Genomic DNA, 18463 nt, shown 5'->3' on the forward strand with positions numbered 1-18463 from the left:
GTGTTCGTGAGAGGCCGTTGGTGAAGTGTGCGACAGGTCTGGTGTGCGAAAAAGGAGGTGTGCGAGAAAGTCCGACTCTGGGGTGTGTGAGGAAAAAGTGCGTGCCAAGGAGTGAGGGTGCTGGCGAGAGTGAGTCGGTCGTAGCGCGTGTGCGAGGGGGCACATGGAAGCGCGGTGTGGTAAGTGTTACAGAGGGGGTGACGGGAGAGTGTGCGCGAGAAAGGTGTGTGACGGACAGGTGCATGGGGAAAAAGTGCGCTGTCAAAGGCAAGGAAGAATGCACACCTGTGGTGAGTGTTACAGAGGGTGTAATGGGAGAGTGTGCGCGAGAAAGGTGTGTGACGGACAGGTGCATGAGGAAAGAGTGCGCTGTCAAGAGTAAGGGTGAGTGCGCTGTCAAGAATGGAGGTGAGAGTAGTGAGAGTGACACGGAGCGTGAGTTGGTTGTGACAGGTGAGAAAGGATGCACACCTGAAATGGTAGAGCGTGAGTGGGAATGCACGCTGGAGTTGGTGGTGAGGCACGTGGTTGGGTGTGCGAATGAGAGCACACCTGTGATTGTCACAGAGGAGGTGACAGAGGAGGGGGAGCGAAGAGGTGTGTTGGTGAGGTGTGCGACTAACGAATGTGTGCCAAAGTGTTCGGTGGTCAGGTGTGTGACCAAGGCTGTGAGTGGAATGAGGGTACCTGGGTGTGTAAGGAAAGGTACGAGGAGCATGGAAACGGCTGGATGTGTGAGCAAGGAACGGGCTGCGGGGTGTAAGAATCCAGGTGAAGCATCGACGGTGACCAGGTTAGAGGTTAGGTCGACTTTTAGCCGAAGCGGGCCCTCGGTGCGTGCCGCGCCTCGCTTTGAACGGCTGCGTCCGTGCTCCACTAGGCGGAGCGGGCAGCCCGATAGAAAGGGTCGTCATGGCGACCACTTTTTGTTGAGGCAGTCCGGCAGGTCGAGATCGGGACATTGGATGGCTCCACGCCGAGATGGTGCGTGGGATCTCGGCCCGGGTAAGCCCCCGTCCCTGCACCGAATGCCGGACGCATCCAGCCGCTGGCACAGAACAACCCGCATCCATTGCTTGGCTTTACGAAGCCGGGCTTTGGACAGGAATTGGCGCACCGAGAGGTATTAGTGAGTAGACTGGGTGATGAGGTTAGTGTTTTGGACCCAAAATTAGAGAAAAACAAAATTTGATGATTGGCAAGGGATTGGCAGTAGTGATTGGCAGATGATGGGTAGTGATTGGCAAAAATTTTGATTTGTTGAAATTTGATGTGCAAAATTGGTAGTGAGCGATGGGCCCGGTGGGTAAGGGGGGCATCCCTGCCACCCTTCCCAGAGTGGGGGCAAAGGAGCAATAGCTTATGGGGTGTATGGCAGTGAAAACTAGCCCGGGTGGGTTAGGTTATATTGTAGGGATCTAGAAGAGATTGACATTAGGTAACGTTAAGTTTAGTTAGTGACTGATACCTGTAGTGGGGACGCAGGTAGATTAGTGTGGATGATAATGACGTGGGAGCGCAATAGTTTAAAGGGACGACTGGGAAGCGCAAGTTTCAGAGGGGAGTAGTTAGCTGAGATGATGCCGTGTGTGTGAGAATTGAACAGGTGTGCAACTGGACAGGTGTGTGGAGCAGTGTATGAGTAGTGAGTGTGTGGATCAGCGCGAATGCGCTTGGGGAGAGAAGGGTGCAGCTTGCACCAGGTGTGAGAGCACAGGTGTGCAAGTACAGGTGTGTGGAGAGAGTTGGAGTAAGTGGTACGGAGTGGTGTGCATGGTGCGAAGGTGTGGATGGGGGAAGAGTGGACCCCTTTCACGAGTACCCGGGGCGGGTAGTGTAAGTGTTAGGTAGAGGGTATAGGTAAATTGTGGTTGGATATTGGCATCTGTGGTGCGGTTGCAGAATGGTGTTGTGGATGGGTGCATTAGTGTTGTGGAAATGGCTGGGCGTGTAGCCTGTTAGTGTGTGTAGTTGGTTGGGCACTCCACCACTGTGAGGATGTCGGCCAGGTGAGGCCGCAGGTGGGCTCTGGGAGCCGGTAGTTGTGAGTGGGTGCCTGAGGATCCCGGGTGTGGATCGGGCAGCCCAGTGCCAGAGAGGGCACCGAGTGGGGAGAGCGCCAGAGGGCCTTCCCCAGGTAGTTAGGTTAGGGTAAGGAGCAGGTAAGCTCGGAGGCAACTGCAGTGGTGGAGGTGTGCAGGTGGGTAGACCCGCTGGGATAGGTACACGCCACAGCCCAGAAATTGTGCGAGGGCACCGGGAGATGAATCGGGGGAGTGAGACCCCAAAATGAAGAGCACCACAGTTTGGCCAATGGGAATTGGTTTTTAGAACCCATAGTGTAAGAGGGCCAATGGTTTGGCAGGAGAAAGACCCCGGGTAGTGTAAAGTTGTTAAAGTCATTTAGGAAATAGTTAGGATTGATGAACCTGTCACACCATACGCAGCCACTTACCTGTGGTGATGATGATGACTCCACACCTGTGTTTTCTTTGTTTTGGTGCAGGAAATGAGAATTGCTGTGAGGATTTGTGAGACGCATCACGACGTGGATGAGACATTGGGGTGATTCCATCTCTCCCTCCCTAGGAGGGACTGATGATGAATTGGTAATGGCAAATTATGATGTTGAGTTGGAGATGGCAAATTTTGATGAAAGTTGAAAATGGCAAATTTGATTGGTTAGGAGGGAGAGAAGACGAATTTGGTTTATGGGAGGAACGGGGAAGACAGTAGGGATGTTTGTTGATTTGTAAAGTAGATGTTTATGGGTAGTGTTGTGTTTTGTGGATACAGTAAGGGGTAAGGGAGGGGCCATGTAGGTTACCTGGTGGGGGGGGGCGTACGGTAGGAACGTACCTGTCTCACCTGGTTCCCATGTGCCCCCAGTGTGCATCACCTTGTATTGCGTGCACTTTTGCGCCCTTACCACCTTACTCACTTGTCTATTTCTTTTGTCTCCCACCTCCGAGGATCTGGCTTTGGGGCAGAGAGAGAGAGGAGAGAGAGGTGCTGGCTCCGCAGTTGTGGGCCTGCACTTTCGCTGCTTGCTGCCTGGATCGATACACCATATGGACCGCAATGTTTGTGGCCACCCACCATGGACCGCAGTTCTTATGCGGCCAAGCACCACCCGTGGATGGACCAATGGGTCAACGTGGCACCTATGCCATACAGGTGAACCACTTTTAGTTGACACCACTGAAGGCCACAATACAGAAATGGACGCGGTTGGCGCCTTTCTTTATTTTTTGAAAGAAGCCAGAAGGCCAAGTGCACCACACGAAGAGCAAGAGACACCTGCAGGGTTAGGGGTTGTTGAATTTATTTTTATTCATTGAACAATGGTGACTGCACCGATTGGTGCTGGGGTGGTGCTTTTGGTGCTTGGATGGGGTGCTCTGCACATTATTAAAGGCCGTAAGGCCACAGAGCACTCGTGGGTTGGTGTATCGATGCTGGCATGCGTGCTCTCTCTATGCATAACATCTGCATGTGTTCCTCCAAAAACAGGTCCTGGATCGTAGTGTAAATATCAGCGTAGTCTTGTGTAAATAATGCTCCCTACCGGCTGTATGTTTAGTTTGCGAATTCTTTCCGGATTCGGTTAACCTGTGGGTGTGTTTCTGTGAGGAGAAGGGTGCAACGTCGCAGGGGGACATATTTACTCATTTGTGAATATCTGTAAAACTGTCGCACTCAGGGTAGAGTTAATAGTAGAGGGAACTACATCTGAGTGCCACACTAAAATAGGTAAAAATTTATCGGGTCGGGACGCCCCGAGGGTAGAGAAGGGTGCAATGTTGCGGATATGGGACTTGGCCTCAATATCCGCTTGTAAATACTCCCCTATTTCCCCAATACTCCCCAACTATCCCCAATCCCCCATTCCCTAGTCCCATTGCCTGTAAATAACACTCTGTAGAACCGACCTTCCCCTTTTTCCCCCATTAAATGTCGTGCCCAGGTCCACCGCATCTCACGTAGACAACTTTCGGACATCTTGCTAGTTATTCTTAGTCTATGTCAGTTAAGGACTCGTTTCCATTAATTCTGACTCTTCGTTGCACCAGAATGTGATTATATGGCACCAGTAGTGAGTTTAGGACCTTCCCATACCTCCTCCCATCTTCTTCCCCAAACAACAACTACAACAACAACTACAACAACAACAACAACAACAACTACAACAACTACAACAACTACAACAACGGCGCGGCGCGGGGGAGTGTGCGTCCTCACACCGGCTCGGTTAGCCGCCATTGACCATGCGCTCCACGGGGTTACCACGAAGGGGCTGGCTGTCAGCCCCTCGTCAAGGGCGGAGCCGGTAACCCCCCCGCACGCACCCAATGAGAAGCAACGGGCCGATTCCATCTGGGGCGGAGCTAACGAGCCGAGGGCGTGTCACTCCCCGCCGGATATACGCGGCGACTTACCGGACGTGACGAGAGATGCGCCCCCGACTGAAGAAGACAAGTCGCGACCTCCAAGCGCTGAGCGAGCTCCACGCATCGACCCGGTATTGCAGTACCTCCGAGAACGGTGCACCCCCTCCGAGAACGGTGCACCTTGAGCCATCGACTGCCCGCTTTCCTTGCCATCAATCCCCGTGTGAGTCAGTTTTTGTCCTGTTTATCTGTCGTCTGTCAGGGAATAAGATAAGTGTGTCTAAGTGCCTGTCTTTCTATGCTGTCCCTCTTGTAGTTGTAATCTGACCTTCCGCCCTAATATAACCTCCTCCGGAGGTCTTGAGAACTGAACCCTTGGTGTCGTGTCATTTTAATCCCAGCCGTTGTGTCCTTTTCCATCATTGATTCAGCGTAGCGCGACTCGGCAACGTTCGAGTATAATCGGGTAACTTGTGCGGACACGGCGGCCATTCCGCTCGGCCCACCATAACATCAAAGTCGTGTCTGTAACAATATATATATATGTATATGTATGTATATATATATGTATATATATATATATATATATATGTATATTTATAATAAATATAAATTAAATATTATAAAAATTTTATAATATTTATAAAAATATTATAAATATTATAAAATTTATAATAAATATAAATTATATATTTATATATATATAAAAATAAAAAAATATTTATATATATATAATTCAATCAAAAGATTTTTTTTTTTTTTTATGTTACCATTATTATTTCTTATTTTGTGTATATGAGTGAGTGGGTGAGGGTGTGTGTTTTTGCATTAATTAATTTTTGCATGAGTGTGTGCCTTTGTGTGTTGAGTGGTGTATGATGCAAGGGTAGGTGGTTGGTTGGTTGGTGTTGTGTGTGTATGGGTGTGTATGTGTGTGTATGAATGATCTGGTGTGTTTTGTTGGTGAGTGGTGAAGGGTATAAAGGTGGGTGTTTGAGTGTTCCACCATGTTTGTTTGGTGCTGTGGATTCTGGATGTGGCAGTGTTGTTGTTGTTGTTGTTCGCACTGGCTGGGGGTGGGGGTATGTACGCATCCAGGTGCAGTTGCTGCATGTGGATGTGCACGTGCCCCTGCTGGCCCACCTCAGCTGACCGTATCGAGGTTGAAGGGCTGAAACGGGATGATGCTGAGGACCTAGACTGAGGACCCGGTCAGTGTGGCACACTTGTGACCAGGTGTGTTTTGAACATATATATATATATACAGACTTGGCATTTAATATGGAATATTTTTTTTTTCTTGACGGGTTTACTTTCTTAACTCAGTATATCAATCTGGTGAGTTTCTTTTACACTTTGGTGATTTATTTGTTGAAAGAACCATGTCAGTGATTGTCTGTCGCAGCAAGAAGTCAACAATAGGATTACAGTATATCACAGGTGGCGTGGCAAAATGTACGGACAGGTGCATTTGATGATTGGCTTCACAGTCGGGTATACAAGGGTTGTTGCGTTCTGTATTAGTGGAAAACAACTGCTGCACGTCTCCAAAAGTTATTGCCGCTTCCTCTGGAGATGGTCCGTCAACTCGACAATGCTGTTTGTCATGGAGTGGTGGCTTTATGAAATTACGGCATGAAACAGCATGCTATTGCTCGGCAGTATGGCATCACTCAAGGTCAGGTGTCAATGATCCTGAAACGAAATGCTCAGAGGGGTGTCCCTACTCCAATACCGAGGCCAGGACGTCCCCGCGGAACCACAAGGAGGAATGATCGCCAGCTGCACCGGTTAGTCCGCAATGGCCGTACCAAGTCAGCTAATCGGCTTAGGGCTGAGTGGCAGCAACTGACAAATGTGCCTGTATCCAGAAGGCTAGTCAACCAACGACTGGTTCAAGCAGGCTATCGTGCCAGGCGTCCCCTGAGAAAGCCACGCCTGACCAGACAACACTGCCAGCGCCGATTGCAGTGGGCCAGAGAGCACCGTCAATGGCAGCCACGACACTGCAATCACGTGATCTTCAGTGACGAGTCTAGATTTCTGGTCTATCGTCAAGATGGCCGCGTCCGAGTGCGCAGACAAGTGCATGAAGCCTACAACAAAGATTGTATAGTGCCAAGAGTCCAAGCTGGAGGTGGTGGGGTGACCGTTTGGGCTGCTTTTCATGCAGGGGGCAAAACTGACCTGGTTGTTCTGAATGAAAACCTGAACCAGTTCAAGTACAGGGCCATTCTGGAAGAAACATTGCTTCCATTTGCTCGTGCAGCCTTTCGAGGAAACTTTGTCTTCCAAGATGACAATGCACGGCCTCATTGTGCTCGCATGATCCAACACTTTCTTGCTGACCGTGGTGTAGAGCATATGGAGTGGCCTGCCATGTCCCCGGATATGAATCCGATAGAGAACTTGTGGGCAGAATTAACGCGTCAAATCGACCACTTGGACCAGCAGCCGACCTCTCTGCGTGAATTGCAGCAGGCTATTGTCACTGCATGGCAAGCGATTCCTGTCCAAACCTTGGCAAATCTCGTGAACAGCATGCCTCAACGTGTACGTGCTCTCCTGAATGCTCGTGGGGGTTACACGAAGTACTGAACTGTAATTTTACTGTCCGTAATCCCAGTCGTAATTTAACTTTTGTTTTTGTTTAAAAAAAAATTGGCTAATGTGCAAAATAAAGAGATACTTCTGGAAAACGTACAGAAGTTTAACACAGTACTGTCCATGGATTCAGTTCGATATCAGTTTACATCACTTTCAAGGATCAATCTATTTGTTTCGAAATGTCAAATGTGATTTTTGTTTCTTTTAAAGGTCACATTAACAAAATCTAGAATAATTTCAACATAATTCCAATGAACTTTTGGTTCTAAGACATCTTGAAAAGTAAGTTCACCCCCACAAAAAAAATATTCCATATTAAATGCCGTCTTTATATACAGGGTGAGTCAAAAGTAGCGCCCGATTTCTGTTTATATGTATATATATATGTGTATATATACAGTCACGTGAAAAAGTAAGTACACCCCATGTAAAGTTTTGACTATTTCAACATACAGCTATTTGATCTTCATTTCAACAATATTGATAGATAAAGGTGATATAAAATAACAAATATCATGAAACATTTACATTTTGTAGTCCATTGTATAATTTAAATGTTTATATGTATATATTGGACCTGATTTTGGACCACTTCCCGCATGAGTGGCTAACCCAGTTTCAACAGCCGCCAAGCTCCTGAAAGTACTCTTTGGGACGCCAAGCTAAGTGCCGGCTGAAGGGGTTTATTTTCATTTTATCTTTCCCTTGACGCCGAGGAGTTCTGGAAATCTCGCTAGATTGTGAAAGCAGAAGCAGCATGTCCAGAGTAGAGTGACCAGGTCTGAAACCAAATTGATGATCAGAGATCAAGCCATTGGAGAAGAGGAAAGATTTAATATCTGAAGCAATGATGGATTCCATGACTTTGCTGATAATTGGGAGCAGGCTGATTGGTCTGTAGTTGCTGGGATCTGTTTTTGCACCTTTTTTGTGCAAAGCGGTGATGTTGGCTGATTTCCAAGCAGATGGCAGATGACCTTGAGCAAAAGAGAGGGTGAAGAGAACAGAAAGAGGGAGTGAAAGAGCGGAAGAACATGATTTTAGGACCCGTGGGCTGATGCCGTCAGGACCAGTTGCAGAATCAGAGTCGAGGGTTGACAGAAACTTTTCCACCTTGTCAGGAGGAAAGGACACAGAGTCCAGGAGCAGCTGGATACGACTGGGTACGGTGGGTACAGAGAGGGATGGGTTTGGGACACAAGATTTAGAAGCAAACACAGAGTTGAGGCATTCAGCTTTTTCACGTGCGGAGTCAGCCGTTAAGCCGTTTGAGGTGAGGGAGGGGATGGAGGGGGAACAAACACCAGAAACAGATTTGACCAGATGCCACCAGGATTTGGAAGAGGGAGACAGATAAGAGAGTTCGGTCTTGAGAACGGTGAGATATTGTTTCCTGGCTCTCCTGAGGGTGGACACACACTTGTTTCGGGCTTTGTGAAAGGAAATGAGATTTCCTTCCGTTGGATTTGCTTTCCAGGAGACGAAAGCAAGTTGTTTCAGGGCAACAGCCTCACCACAAGATTCCGTGTACCATGGACGGGAGGAATGGTATGACAACTGAAGACGAGATGGGATAAATCTGTGCATGAGAGAGAGCAATTTACTTTGAAAGAATTCCCATTATGAGTTGATGTCAGAGGCGGTAGAGATGGGAGACCAGTCCAGATGATTGATGGCTGCTTGAAGACCGTGCCAGTTGGCCTGAGTGAAATGCCAGACTCGCCGACGCTGAGGAGGCTCTCTGAGAATGGTCAGAGAGATGTCCACCTTGACAAGCACATGATCAGATGAGCCGATTGGAGCAGAAGAAGAGCAGCAGACATTTTCAGGGAAGTTTGTCATAACCAAATACAGAAGAGAAGATGCTCCGTTGACTGAGATCCGGGTCGGGAAATTGACAGATTGTGTCAGTCCCAGTGAGTCGCAGAAGTCCTTTGCTGAAGAGCCATGGCTGGTGAGAGAGGTACCCACACCCAGCCAACTGGCATGGTGACAATTATTGAAATCACCACATATGAGGAAGAGAGAGTTGGGATGGGTCGATAGAAGTTGGTCCATATTATCAGACAGCGAGATGTAGATGGAGTCATCGCTGTTTGGTGGACGGTACAGCACACATATGAACAAAAGGTGGGAGCGAAGGGGAAGCCGTAGCCAAAGGTATTCCTGGGGGTGAGGTGGAGAGAGGGCAGTGGAGGGCGAGTGAGGAGGGCAAGTTTAAACATTTTAAAGTTTAACAGTGAAAACTATCTGGGGAAATGGGGGTGAAACACATGGTCGAAGAACGAACGAACGAATAAGAACAATGAATAAACAAATTAGAACAACGAATAAGAACAGAGAAGGAAATGTTTTTTTGGTTGTTTGTTTTTTTTGAGTTGAGATTTTAAACAAGGAAGTATGGGGTGAAAAGACTGGGAAAAACAGAGAACGAAAGTAGTTGGAGCACAATCGACGGACCACTGAGAGAAAAACAAAGCCTCAAGGTAGGACACAGTACAAGGCCTCAAAATATGCGGCACGAATTAACCGACGATATTTTATGCAGGTATGAAAGATTAACTCCGAGAATATTCCTCAGGACACACTATAGGTACACACACCATAAAATAAATACAGTTTTGACGAAAATACAAATGGGAACAATTACTTAACTTCGATAGCGTGGAGAGCGTGGACAGCTTCGAAAAAACGTAACCTCACCAGCAAGACCGGAAGCGGAAGTGAATTTTGGAAGTGAAACTTTGAATTTTCAAAAGGCGCCCTTCATGGCGATTGGTCACAGAGGCCAATTATCGCAGTGCAATGCCAGAAGCTGATGTAACAATGAGCCAGTTGCAAAAAATTCCCTATCTATAACCCATAAATTGTTGGATTTACTGATTAGTAGGCCAGAAGGGCTTTTTTATCATTGGCTTTTTTCCACAAATTAGAAGCAAGCTTTTATAAGTTACCTCGGTATTATACATTGTAAGAAAGGTCATGATTCATTGTTTGGGTTTTAGGATGCTCAATGTGAATCAAATGAATTTTACACATGAATCACTTTATTTCTCCTTCATCAAGAAGCACGTGTTCCCCATGCTACATATAACAAGCGTCATTTAAAATTACGTGTTCATTGCGTGTTTTTGCTTTTGGACGCCTCTTTCTAATCTGATTAGTTGCCTGGCATAGCAATGGCTCTTAAGGATTTCCACAATCTTAAGGAAATTCTTAGCTGAGGATTTCCTAAAAGTTGTTTATGCAACAGCCCTTAAGGAAATCCTTAGCTGAGAAATTACAGCGTACCTTAAGGTAAATCTTTCCTTAAGGTTAAGGGAGTTTTATGCAATTGGGCCATTGCTCTTGTTTTCCGAATTGATAAGAGACTGCACCACCTCTTAGTAATTGGCTTTCAAAATTTAATCCTTGGTCGGTCTGTAGCTCTTCCAGAATCCTGTGCCGACATACATATCCATCCACGAAGGCATTTGCCACAACCCTGGCTTATTGGTTGGGGAGTACACAGCTCTCCTACCATTTGGTACAATAGTCTGTAAGCATGAGGAAGTAGTTGTTATCATGGCGGGTGTGGGGTAGTGGTCCTAGAATGTCCATAGCCACCCACTCAAGGGGGGCCCCCACCTGATGCAATTGAAGGGGGGCCCTCATCCTCCGTGTCGGTCCCTTTTTAGCAGTACAGGCGTTAACACCAGTTCTATATATTGTATTCCGTATTCACCCAATCGAACCTCCGGCAAAACCCGATATGTTGTCTTTGTCCTGTCCAAATGTCCGCCGGGGCGGGTACCATGCACCTGTTGTAAAACTATGGTTAAAAATTGGTCTGGCGCTATGCAGTACAGTACAAGTCATTTTGCACACTTTGGGTAAATTATGAAAAAGGCATGCCTTGATGGGTAAACAAAACGCTGCTGCAAAGCATAAATTGATCATGCCATGAAGCAAGCCGATCATGCCATGCCATCCACGTATCATCGTGCCATCACCAGTGTGAATTGTAGAGCCAGTATTTTCAGTTTCCAAAAAATACCTAAATTCCATTGGAGAAATTAAATTCTGTTTCGTGTTTTCTCCAAGCCTCTCCACCTGATTTTCTCAAGGTCGAAGCAAGCCTCGCCCAGCTGAGTGTCTCCATCCCTTTTCCTTAGCGGCGTCCCTTGACGGTTTATTTCGCCACCAGGGTGATGCAAAAACATAGTGAATAATAAAATGTTGTTTGTTGTTTTGGAGAATTAATTTTAGCAAATCTCATCTGTATTTTGTAGGACTTTCTATTTACATTCAGCATGCGTCTTTGAACTAGTCTTTCAGTTTATTTGATTTTTAAACTTTTAACCTCAAATCAGCTACTGCAGTTGAAAATGGCAACTTGAGTAAAATATTATTCATGAAAATAGTGCAATGATATGTTAGCAATTGTGTAATTCTGTAATCACAATTAGTTTAACTAGGGCATTGCCCGTACGTGGGTGCCCGTTCCTTGCCAAAAAAAAAAAAAACGCTACCCGTACGCTCTACCCCGCCCGTACGCCCGTAAACAAAAAAAACAACGCTCTTCGCTTCCGCCCTTCGCTCTGACTGAATTGGGAGAAATAATGCGCATAAGAAATCGAATTACGTACCGTAATGGCGGTCAGCTCGTAACGCGCTCAGCTCCGCTCGTCTCACATCGGCCACGCCTACGCAACAAAGCGTTCTGTGATTGGCTGCCGGAAGTTCGCAAATCGTCGCAGTTACGATGAATCGTTTTAATTTAATCGCAGTTTGAATTCGTTTTAAAACATAGTTTAACGGCAACATAGTTTTCCAACGTGAAATAAATGAATACGCTGTCAAATGTGCCGTCCGAGGTAGAGTCTGATCGCCACGTTCGGCACACGTGATAGCTCGCTGCTCTCTGATTGGTTGAAGCGTTTTTTGGACATAGCTCGGTAAGTACTTGTCCGATTAATTTCAAACCTTGAAAAGGCACATCCTCGGGTCCCCAGCAATATACCTGGCAAGTTAAAAGTATATCGGACCCGTGGTTGTCGAGAAACAGCGGTCACAGACAAACGTACAAACGTACAGAGATTACTGGAATTATAGATAGATTATTGTGCTGCTACTTGATGGTTAATGCTGCTTTCATAATAATGATAGGGATCAACAAGCATCTTGGTTGGGGCATTCAAGGTGGGATGGGGCAAGTAGAAGTTTAATTATCTCTGTCCTAAGTCCCACCCTCCTCTCACACCGGCCTCTTTCCTGTCAGTGGTGCGTTTTCAGAGGTGGTGCTGGCACAGGAGCGAGCAACAGGTCGCCTTTTTGCTGTGAAATGCATCATCAAGCAGGCTCTTCGTGGCAAGGAGAACAGCATCGAGAACGAGATTGCAGTCCTCAGAAAGTTGGTTTTGTCACTCATTGTACAATATTGCACCAAATGTAGGGCATTGAAAAAGTTGTATGAATGAGATATAATCATCCAAGAAAGGCCAAAAGTATAACAAGGTGTGCATGTCGTTGGTTGTTATCTCCATTTGCGGGTTTCAGGAGGTGGAACGGAGTCCTCACAGGACTCAAAGTATCCACCTCCATTTTGGTAAGGAATCACAGTTCATGGATCAAGCTGTTGAATTTTTGTTGTTCTCAGAGTTTTGTTCTGAGGGCTCTTTTCAGGATCATCACCGAACCATGGACTGCCTCCAACTGTAGCTCGTTTGTGGTAATGTTCCCAGGGATGATTTTTAAAATCTCAATATGAGGTTCTTCTTTATCAATGCTGTTGATGAAATTATCACTGGTACAATTTAGACGCTGTTCAGCTTCCAAGATCGCTTGTGGTAATTTTCTTGATTTCTGCGTTCTTTAAGCACAAATTGCTGGGTACTGTCGATTGATACCTCAATCACAATGTTTTTTTTTTTTCCTTTTTGTAACTGAGTACTATGTCGGGTCGCTATGCTTTGTTTTTTATGTTCACACTCGATGGAATCATCAGGTAGTACATGAGCATGAGGTCCTCATTTTTAATGATTGCCCTTGGTTTGTGTTTCCATGAATTTTCTGGAACTGGGATGTTTAAATTTTTGCAGATATGCCAATGAATCACTTGCCATACTTTGTTGTGCTGTTGTGTGTAAAGTTGTTCTGATAATAGTTTTTTGCATCCCTAGAGCAGGTGACTAGTACTTTCTGTTTCTGTCTTGTAGAATGTACACTTGTCCGTCTGGCTCAGTCCCACCATCTTTTTTAATCCATTGGTGTCGTGTCCTTGATATTGGGCATTTATTATGATTTGTTTGTTGTCCCAGTTAAGCTGTGATCTCTTCTTAGCCATTCCAATGAGCCTTCTTTGTCTGTCCCCACTCTATCCAACTCTTTTTTGTATATTCCTGCTCTTTTGTCGTTCTCCCAGTTTGTGGTGTATATTTGTTGATATTTCTTTATTATATTTTAATTCTTAGTCAGTTTTGCAATTGTTGGGGCTGTATCTGTTGCTGCTTCATTTTCCTGTGTGGCATCTTCTATTCACACCTGTTTTTGGAAATTATTTGCAGCGTGAGTTAGGGATATTTTTTCAGGTGTGCTGTGTTCATGTTTGTTTACAAATTGCATTCGATAGTCTGTTGAGCATTTCACATACTCAGCTAGTCCTACACTCGTCGCTCTGTGCACCTGGTTGAGTTCCATCAGGCCGCTCCCTCCCTCTCGTCTCGGCAGGTACATTCTCAGGATGCACTGGTTTTTGTAAAACATTTTGTTGATGGTCAGGAGTTTTCTTGTTTTGACGTCTAACGTGTTGATGTCTGATTGGGGCCACTTTATTATTCCACAGCTATATTGGAACACTGGTACTGTGAGCTGGTTTATGGCTTTGATTTTGTTTCTTTGGGAGAGGTATGTTTTCATGATCAGCTTCGTTCTATGTAGGTATTCTTTGGCGATTGTTTTGCGCATTTGTTTGTGACATATTTGGTCGCCCTCTTCTACTCCAAGGTATTTGCATGATGCTTTGTTTTCTAATGGCTGTATTGTTGTTTAAAGGTCAATTTTTATGTTGTCTGTTTTTGTTGGTTTACCTTGAAAAATGTGCACTTGACACACTTTTCTTGTCCAAATTCCATTTTAACGTCAACGGAAAACAGTTTTACTAGTTTTAGTTGTTCTGTCCATTTTTCATCATTCGGTGCGAAAAGCTTTAAATCATCCATGTACAGTAGATGTGTCTCCTTTCCTATTTATTTGGATGTTCTTCTATTGGTTGTTAGGGTGTATCTATGTCCTTGTTCATTGATGAGGTTACTTAGTGGGTCCAGACCCAGAAAAAAAACAAGAGGGGGGAAAAACTGTCTGTCTCCTTGGAATATCCTACGCCATATCTTCACATCTAGTATTTCAATATTTATTTCTGAGTGCTGTAATATCAATGTGGTATTCCAGAGCTCAATTGCTTTCTCAATCAGTTTGATTATTTGGGGATTGATTTTTTATATTTGCATGCATTTTATCATTGACAAATGTGAGTCACTGCTGAAAGATTTCTTATAGTTGATCAAGCAATGGACAATTTGGTTCTTCGCATTTTGCAATTTTCACGTATGGCCTTGTTCAGTAGTAGGTGGTCAATTGCTCCATAATAACCTACCTTACATCCCTTTTGTTCTGCCTCGAAACCTCCTAGTTGTGTGTGTGTGTGTGTGTGTGTGTGTGTGTGTGTGTGTGTGTGTGTGTGTGTGTGTGTGTGTGTGTGTGTGTGTGTGTGTGTGTGTGTGCATTGGCATTTGCGATATATTTTTTAATGTATGGCCCGGCAGGTTGGCCTTGACGTACACTTGCCTCATAACTGTCTTGACTGGGTTCGAAATGTCGGCCCAGCTATAAGCTGTCATCCCGATGTTTTCACAGACAGAGTAATTCATCAATATGTGCCATCCCAAGTCGTTAAATGGATGCACCAACTGCCAGCATTAGTTGGTAGATGTTAGATATAATGGTGTCCTTTGCAAAATGTAGGAAAGCTATCACTGGAACCATGGCCAAATTCCAAATTCCTGCCCCAACTAGTTAGTGCTGGAAAGGCAATGGCAAACCATCCAGTGCAACCCTTGCCAAGAAACTGCTTAGGCAGCATCAACACTCTGTAATAAAGCATGGTACATCAGAATATATATATATATATATATATATATATATATATATATATATATATATATATATATATATATATATATATATATATATATATATATATATATATATATATATGAATATATATATATATATATATATATATATATATATATATATAATTATATATATATATATATATATAAAAGAAAGTTTTTGTTTGTTTGTCTGCACGCGCTAATCTCCGAAACGGTGAAAGATAGGAGGAAACCTCTAAAACAAAAAATGTCGGGACCGGCCCCGGGAAGTTTATCGGCTAGATGGCGAGGCCGGTCGAGGCCGCCTCGGCCGAGCTGGGCCCATTTCGCAATTAAAAGCTGAGCTGAATTATAGTTGTCAATCTTCTACGGCCGCGAGTAAAAGCTGAATTATAGCTATTATATAGATTTTAAATATAAATTATATAGATTTTCATTCAAAAAGAACCCGGGCATCGCCGGGTGCTTTCGGCTAGTATATATATACAGGGTGAATCAAAAGTAGCGCCCGCGCCCGATTTTTGTTTTTTTCGGCTGTCAGATTCTTTTTGGGATGTTATGTTGTTAATAATTGTCTTGCAGATTATTAATTTTCTTAGTTTATTTATTTTTGTTTTTGTTTTGCAGGTTATTGCTGAGAGTTTGGAAAGTTACTGAATTTGCACCAAATTGAACCATGAATTACCTTTCAATGAATCAACGCATTGCGGCCGTGAAACATTACTACAAATGTAATGAACAACCAACGATGGCGGCACGCCGTTTGGCACAGGAATTCGATATTAACCCACCCCAGGGAAGAAACATATGACTGATTGTCGAGAAATTTGAAGCAACAGGGTCGGTAGGCACTGCAAAGAATTCCGGTCGTCCGAAAACGGCAACGAATGTAGCTAAGGCTGAAGAAGCCATCAAGAGACTGGAACAAAGTCTGCAAAAGTCAACTCGCCGTTTATCTGCAGAGTTGGAAGTGAGCCAATCAAGTGTTAGCCGTATCCTTCACCAGAAAAAATGGAAACCTTACATTCCACGCTTACTGCATGCCCTTCATGATGGAGATGACGACCGCCGTTTTCAATTTTGCAGAGTTCTTAGCTAAACTTGAAGAAGAGGACACAATGCTAGACAACATCTGGTGGTCAGGTGAGGCATGTTTTAAGCTTAACGGCACAATTGACAGACACAATTGTGTCTACTGGGCTGCGGAGAACCCAAGAGTGACAGTTGAGAAGGAGGTAAATTTACCTGGCATGACAGTTTGGGCAGCCATATCTCCATTAGGGATAATTGGACCCTTTTTCTTTGAGTTCCGTAATAATTTTCCCCCGAATAAATGGTTAGAGAAACATGTAATCCATTTATTTCTACCTTCTTGTACACTGTAATACAAATGGCAAACAAACAATCAACTGACAGAAATATATATATATATATATATATATATATATACTGTATGTATATATATATATATATATATATATATATATATATATATATATATATATATATATATATATATATATATATATACTGTATATATCTCTATATATAAAGGAGGAGTGTCTGTCTGTGTGTGTATGTGTGTGTCTGTCTGGATGTCCGCTTAAAACTCAAGAACTACACATCGGAGAAAAGTTTTGGACACAGATTCGGAATCAGCATAAAATCCCGGTGGTTTTAGGCTACGTTTTATTTTAAGGCCAGATAAAAAAAAGAGTTGGTGATCGTCCCCGCCCGACCCTACGAAACACACCCGACCCGAAACTTTTTTATTTTGAAAAAAATCATTAAAAAACGATCTTTTCACAGTCAAATTTGGCGCCGTTCTGCACCGCAGCGCAGTGCGTGCTGCGCGGTGCATGCTGCGCAGAGCGTCGCAAGTGCCTCGGGCAACTTCACCCATTTTACATTAGCCATTCATGGCGGCTATTGTGTGAGATTTTTCCCGCTGAAATCTATTGATACGTGGGGCTATGGACACCATTCTCTACAGCTGTGGAAGTGTGTTCACGGAGATCAACAACAATGGTGATGACGATGCTGACCAGGATACCAGACTCGCTGATCTTTATGTTCATGCCAATCTGAACTGTGCTTCCCTTATAGAACTAGCGTACTACTCTGCTGGCTGTGAAATGCTCTGCATCCACTGGTACTGAGGAGAATTTGGTTGAAAAGGCTGGGCAATACCCTCAATGTAACATTTGTACCTCAAAGCCAGTACCAAAGCGTGGCAGAAATCTTGTTCAACCTGCTCAATGGTTTCAAGGTGCCACGGGCATGGTGTTTATCTGTTTTTCCGATGTCATGGTGGATATACATGTACAGGTGTCTTGCCCTTTCACGACCAAGCTCAGCTAGGACGTTCAACATCATCCAAAATCACACAAACACTGTGTTTCATAGAGATTTGGGCAATGTCTGTAAATCTGTGAGATGAATGAAGAAATTAAATCATTTTGAGGAGAAAGGAGTCTTTATTTCATATTTTTCCATGTCAACAAAACTCAATGGAAAGTAGGAAAAAAAACAAAAAAAAACAAAAAACCTCCCTCCCTACACGAACTTTTGAGAAAAAAGGACGATCACCAACTCTTTTTTTTTTATCTGGCCTAATATCAATGGTTTAAAAAAACCGCGCCAGCTGCAATTCCATGGTGTAGTTTGTGGCGGCGCTAGACGTTCGGGGTGTATTGCAATGGTTTGTCGGGTTTGGCTGTGGGTCTAGAATAGCTCCAATTTCCTTTAGTTCTTCTACGTTTATTTTAAATCTTCTGTAACAACGCCTTCCTTATCTACCTTATATCCCCCCGACGAGGCCTCTACATAATTTCATGCGGCAGAATTTCGTGCATTTTGAGTGAAAGAAGTGAGACGAAGTTGAAGGAGGAAGAAGAGGCGCGATCACTCTGGAGGCCTTGATCGTGAGTGGAAATGGCGGGAATTGCGTTTGTATCGCAAAGTAAAGGATCTGCATTCATTTCTGAACTTGCATTGGTGGATTGTTATACATCTGCATTATTTTTCATAAAAAAACTTTATGTTGAACTTGAAGGCTCCAAGCACGGACTATATATATAGCCCTCATTGAGGTAAAAATAAAAGTAAAAATCCTGCTATCGCTTGCCAAGCTAGCCGTTCCCCTCTCCCCCACCCCTCGCCTCCTCCCCCTCCCTCCTCTTCTCCCCTCTCCTCCTCCCCCTCGCCCCTCTTCTCCCTCCTCTCCCCTTCCCCCCTCTTCTCCCCTCCCCCCCCACTCCTCCCCACCCCCCCACTCCTCCCCTCCCCCCCACTCCTCCCCTCCCCCCCCAC

The 18463-nt window shown here is 44.7% G+C and overlaps 1 protein-coding gene across 2 annotated transcripts in view; it reads left to right on the top strand.

Moving 5' to 3' along the window:
* Window positions 1-18463, top strand: part of LOC137425127 (calcium/calmodulin-dependent protein kinase type 1D) — a 178487-nt gene that overhangs the window by 48405 nt on the left and 111619 nt on the right. The window contains exon 2 of one of the 2 annotated variants that reach the window (XM_068113246.2): window positions 12259-12390. In XM_068113246.2, coding sequence (XP_067969347.1) covers window positions 12259-12390 — 132 coding nt within the window. Of the gene's footprint in view, window positions 1-12258; window positions 12391-18463 lie in introns of those variants that run through there. The other variant, XM_068113247.2, reaches the window with a different exon arrangement.

Source organism: Myxine glutinosa, chromosome 4 (assembly GCF_964187855.1).
Source record: "Myxine glutinosa chromosome 4, kmMyxGlut1.1, whole genome shotgun sequence".
NCBI classification, from domain to species: domain Eukaryota; kingdom Metazoa; phylum Chordata; class Myxini; order Myxiniformes; family Myxinidae; genus Myxine; species Myxine glutinosa.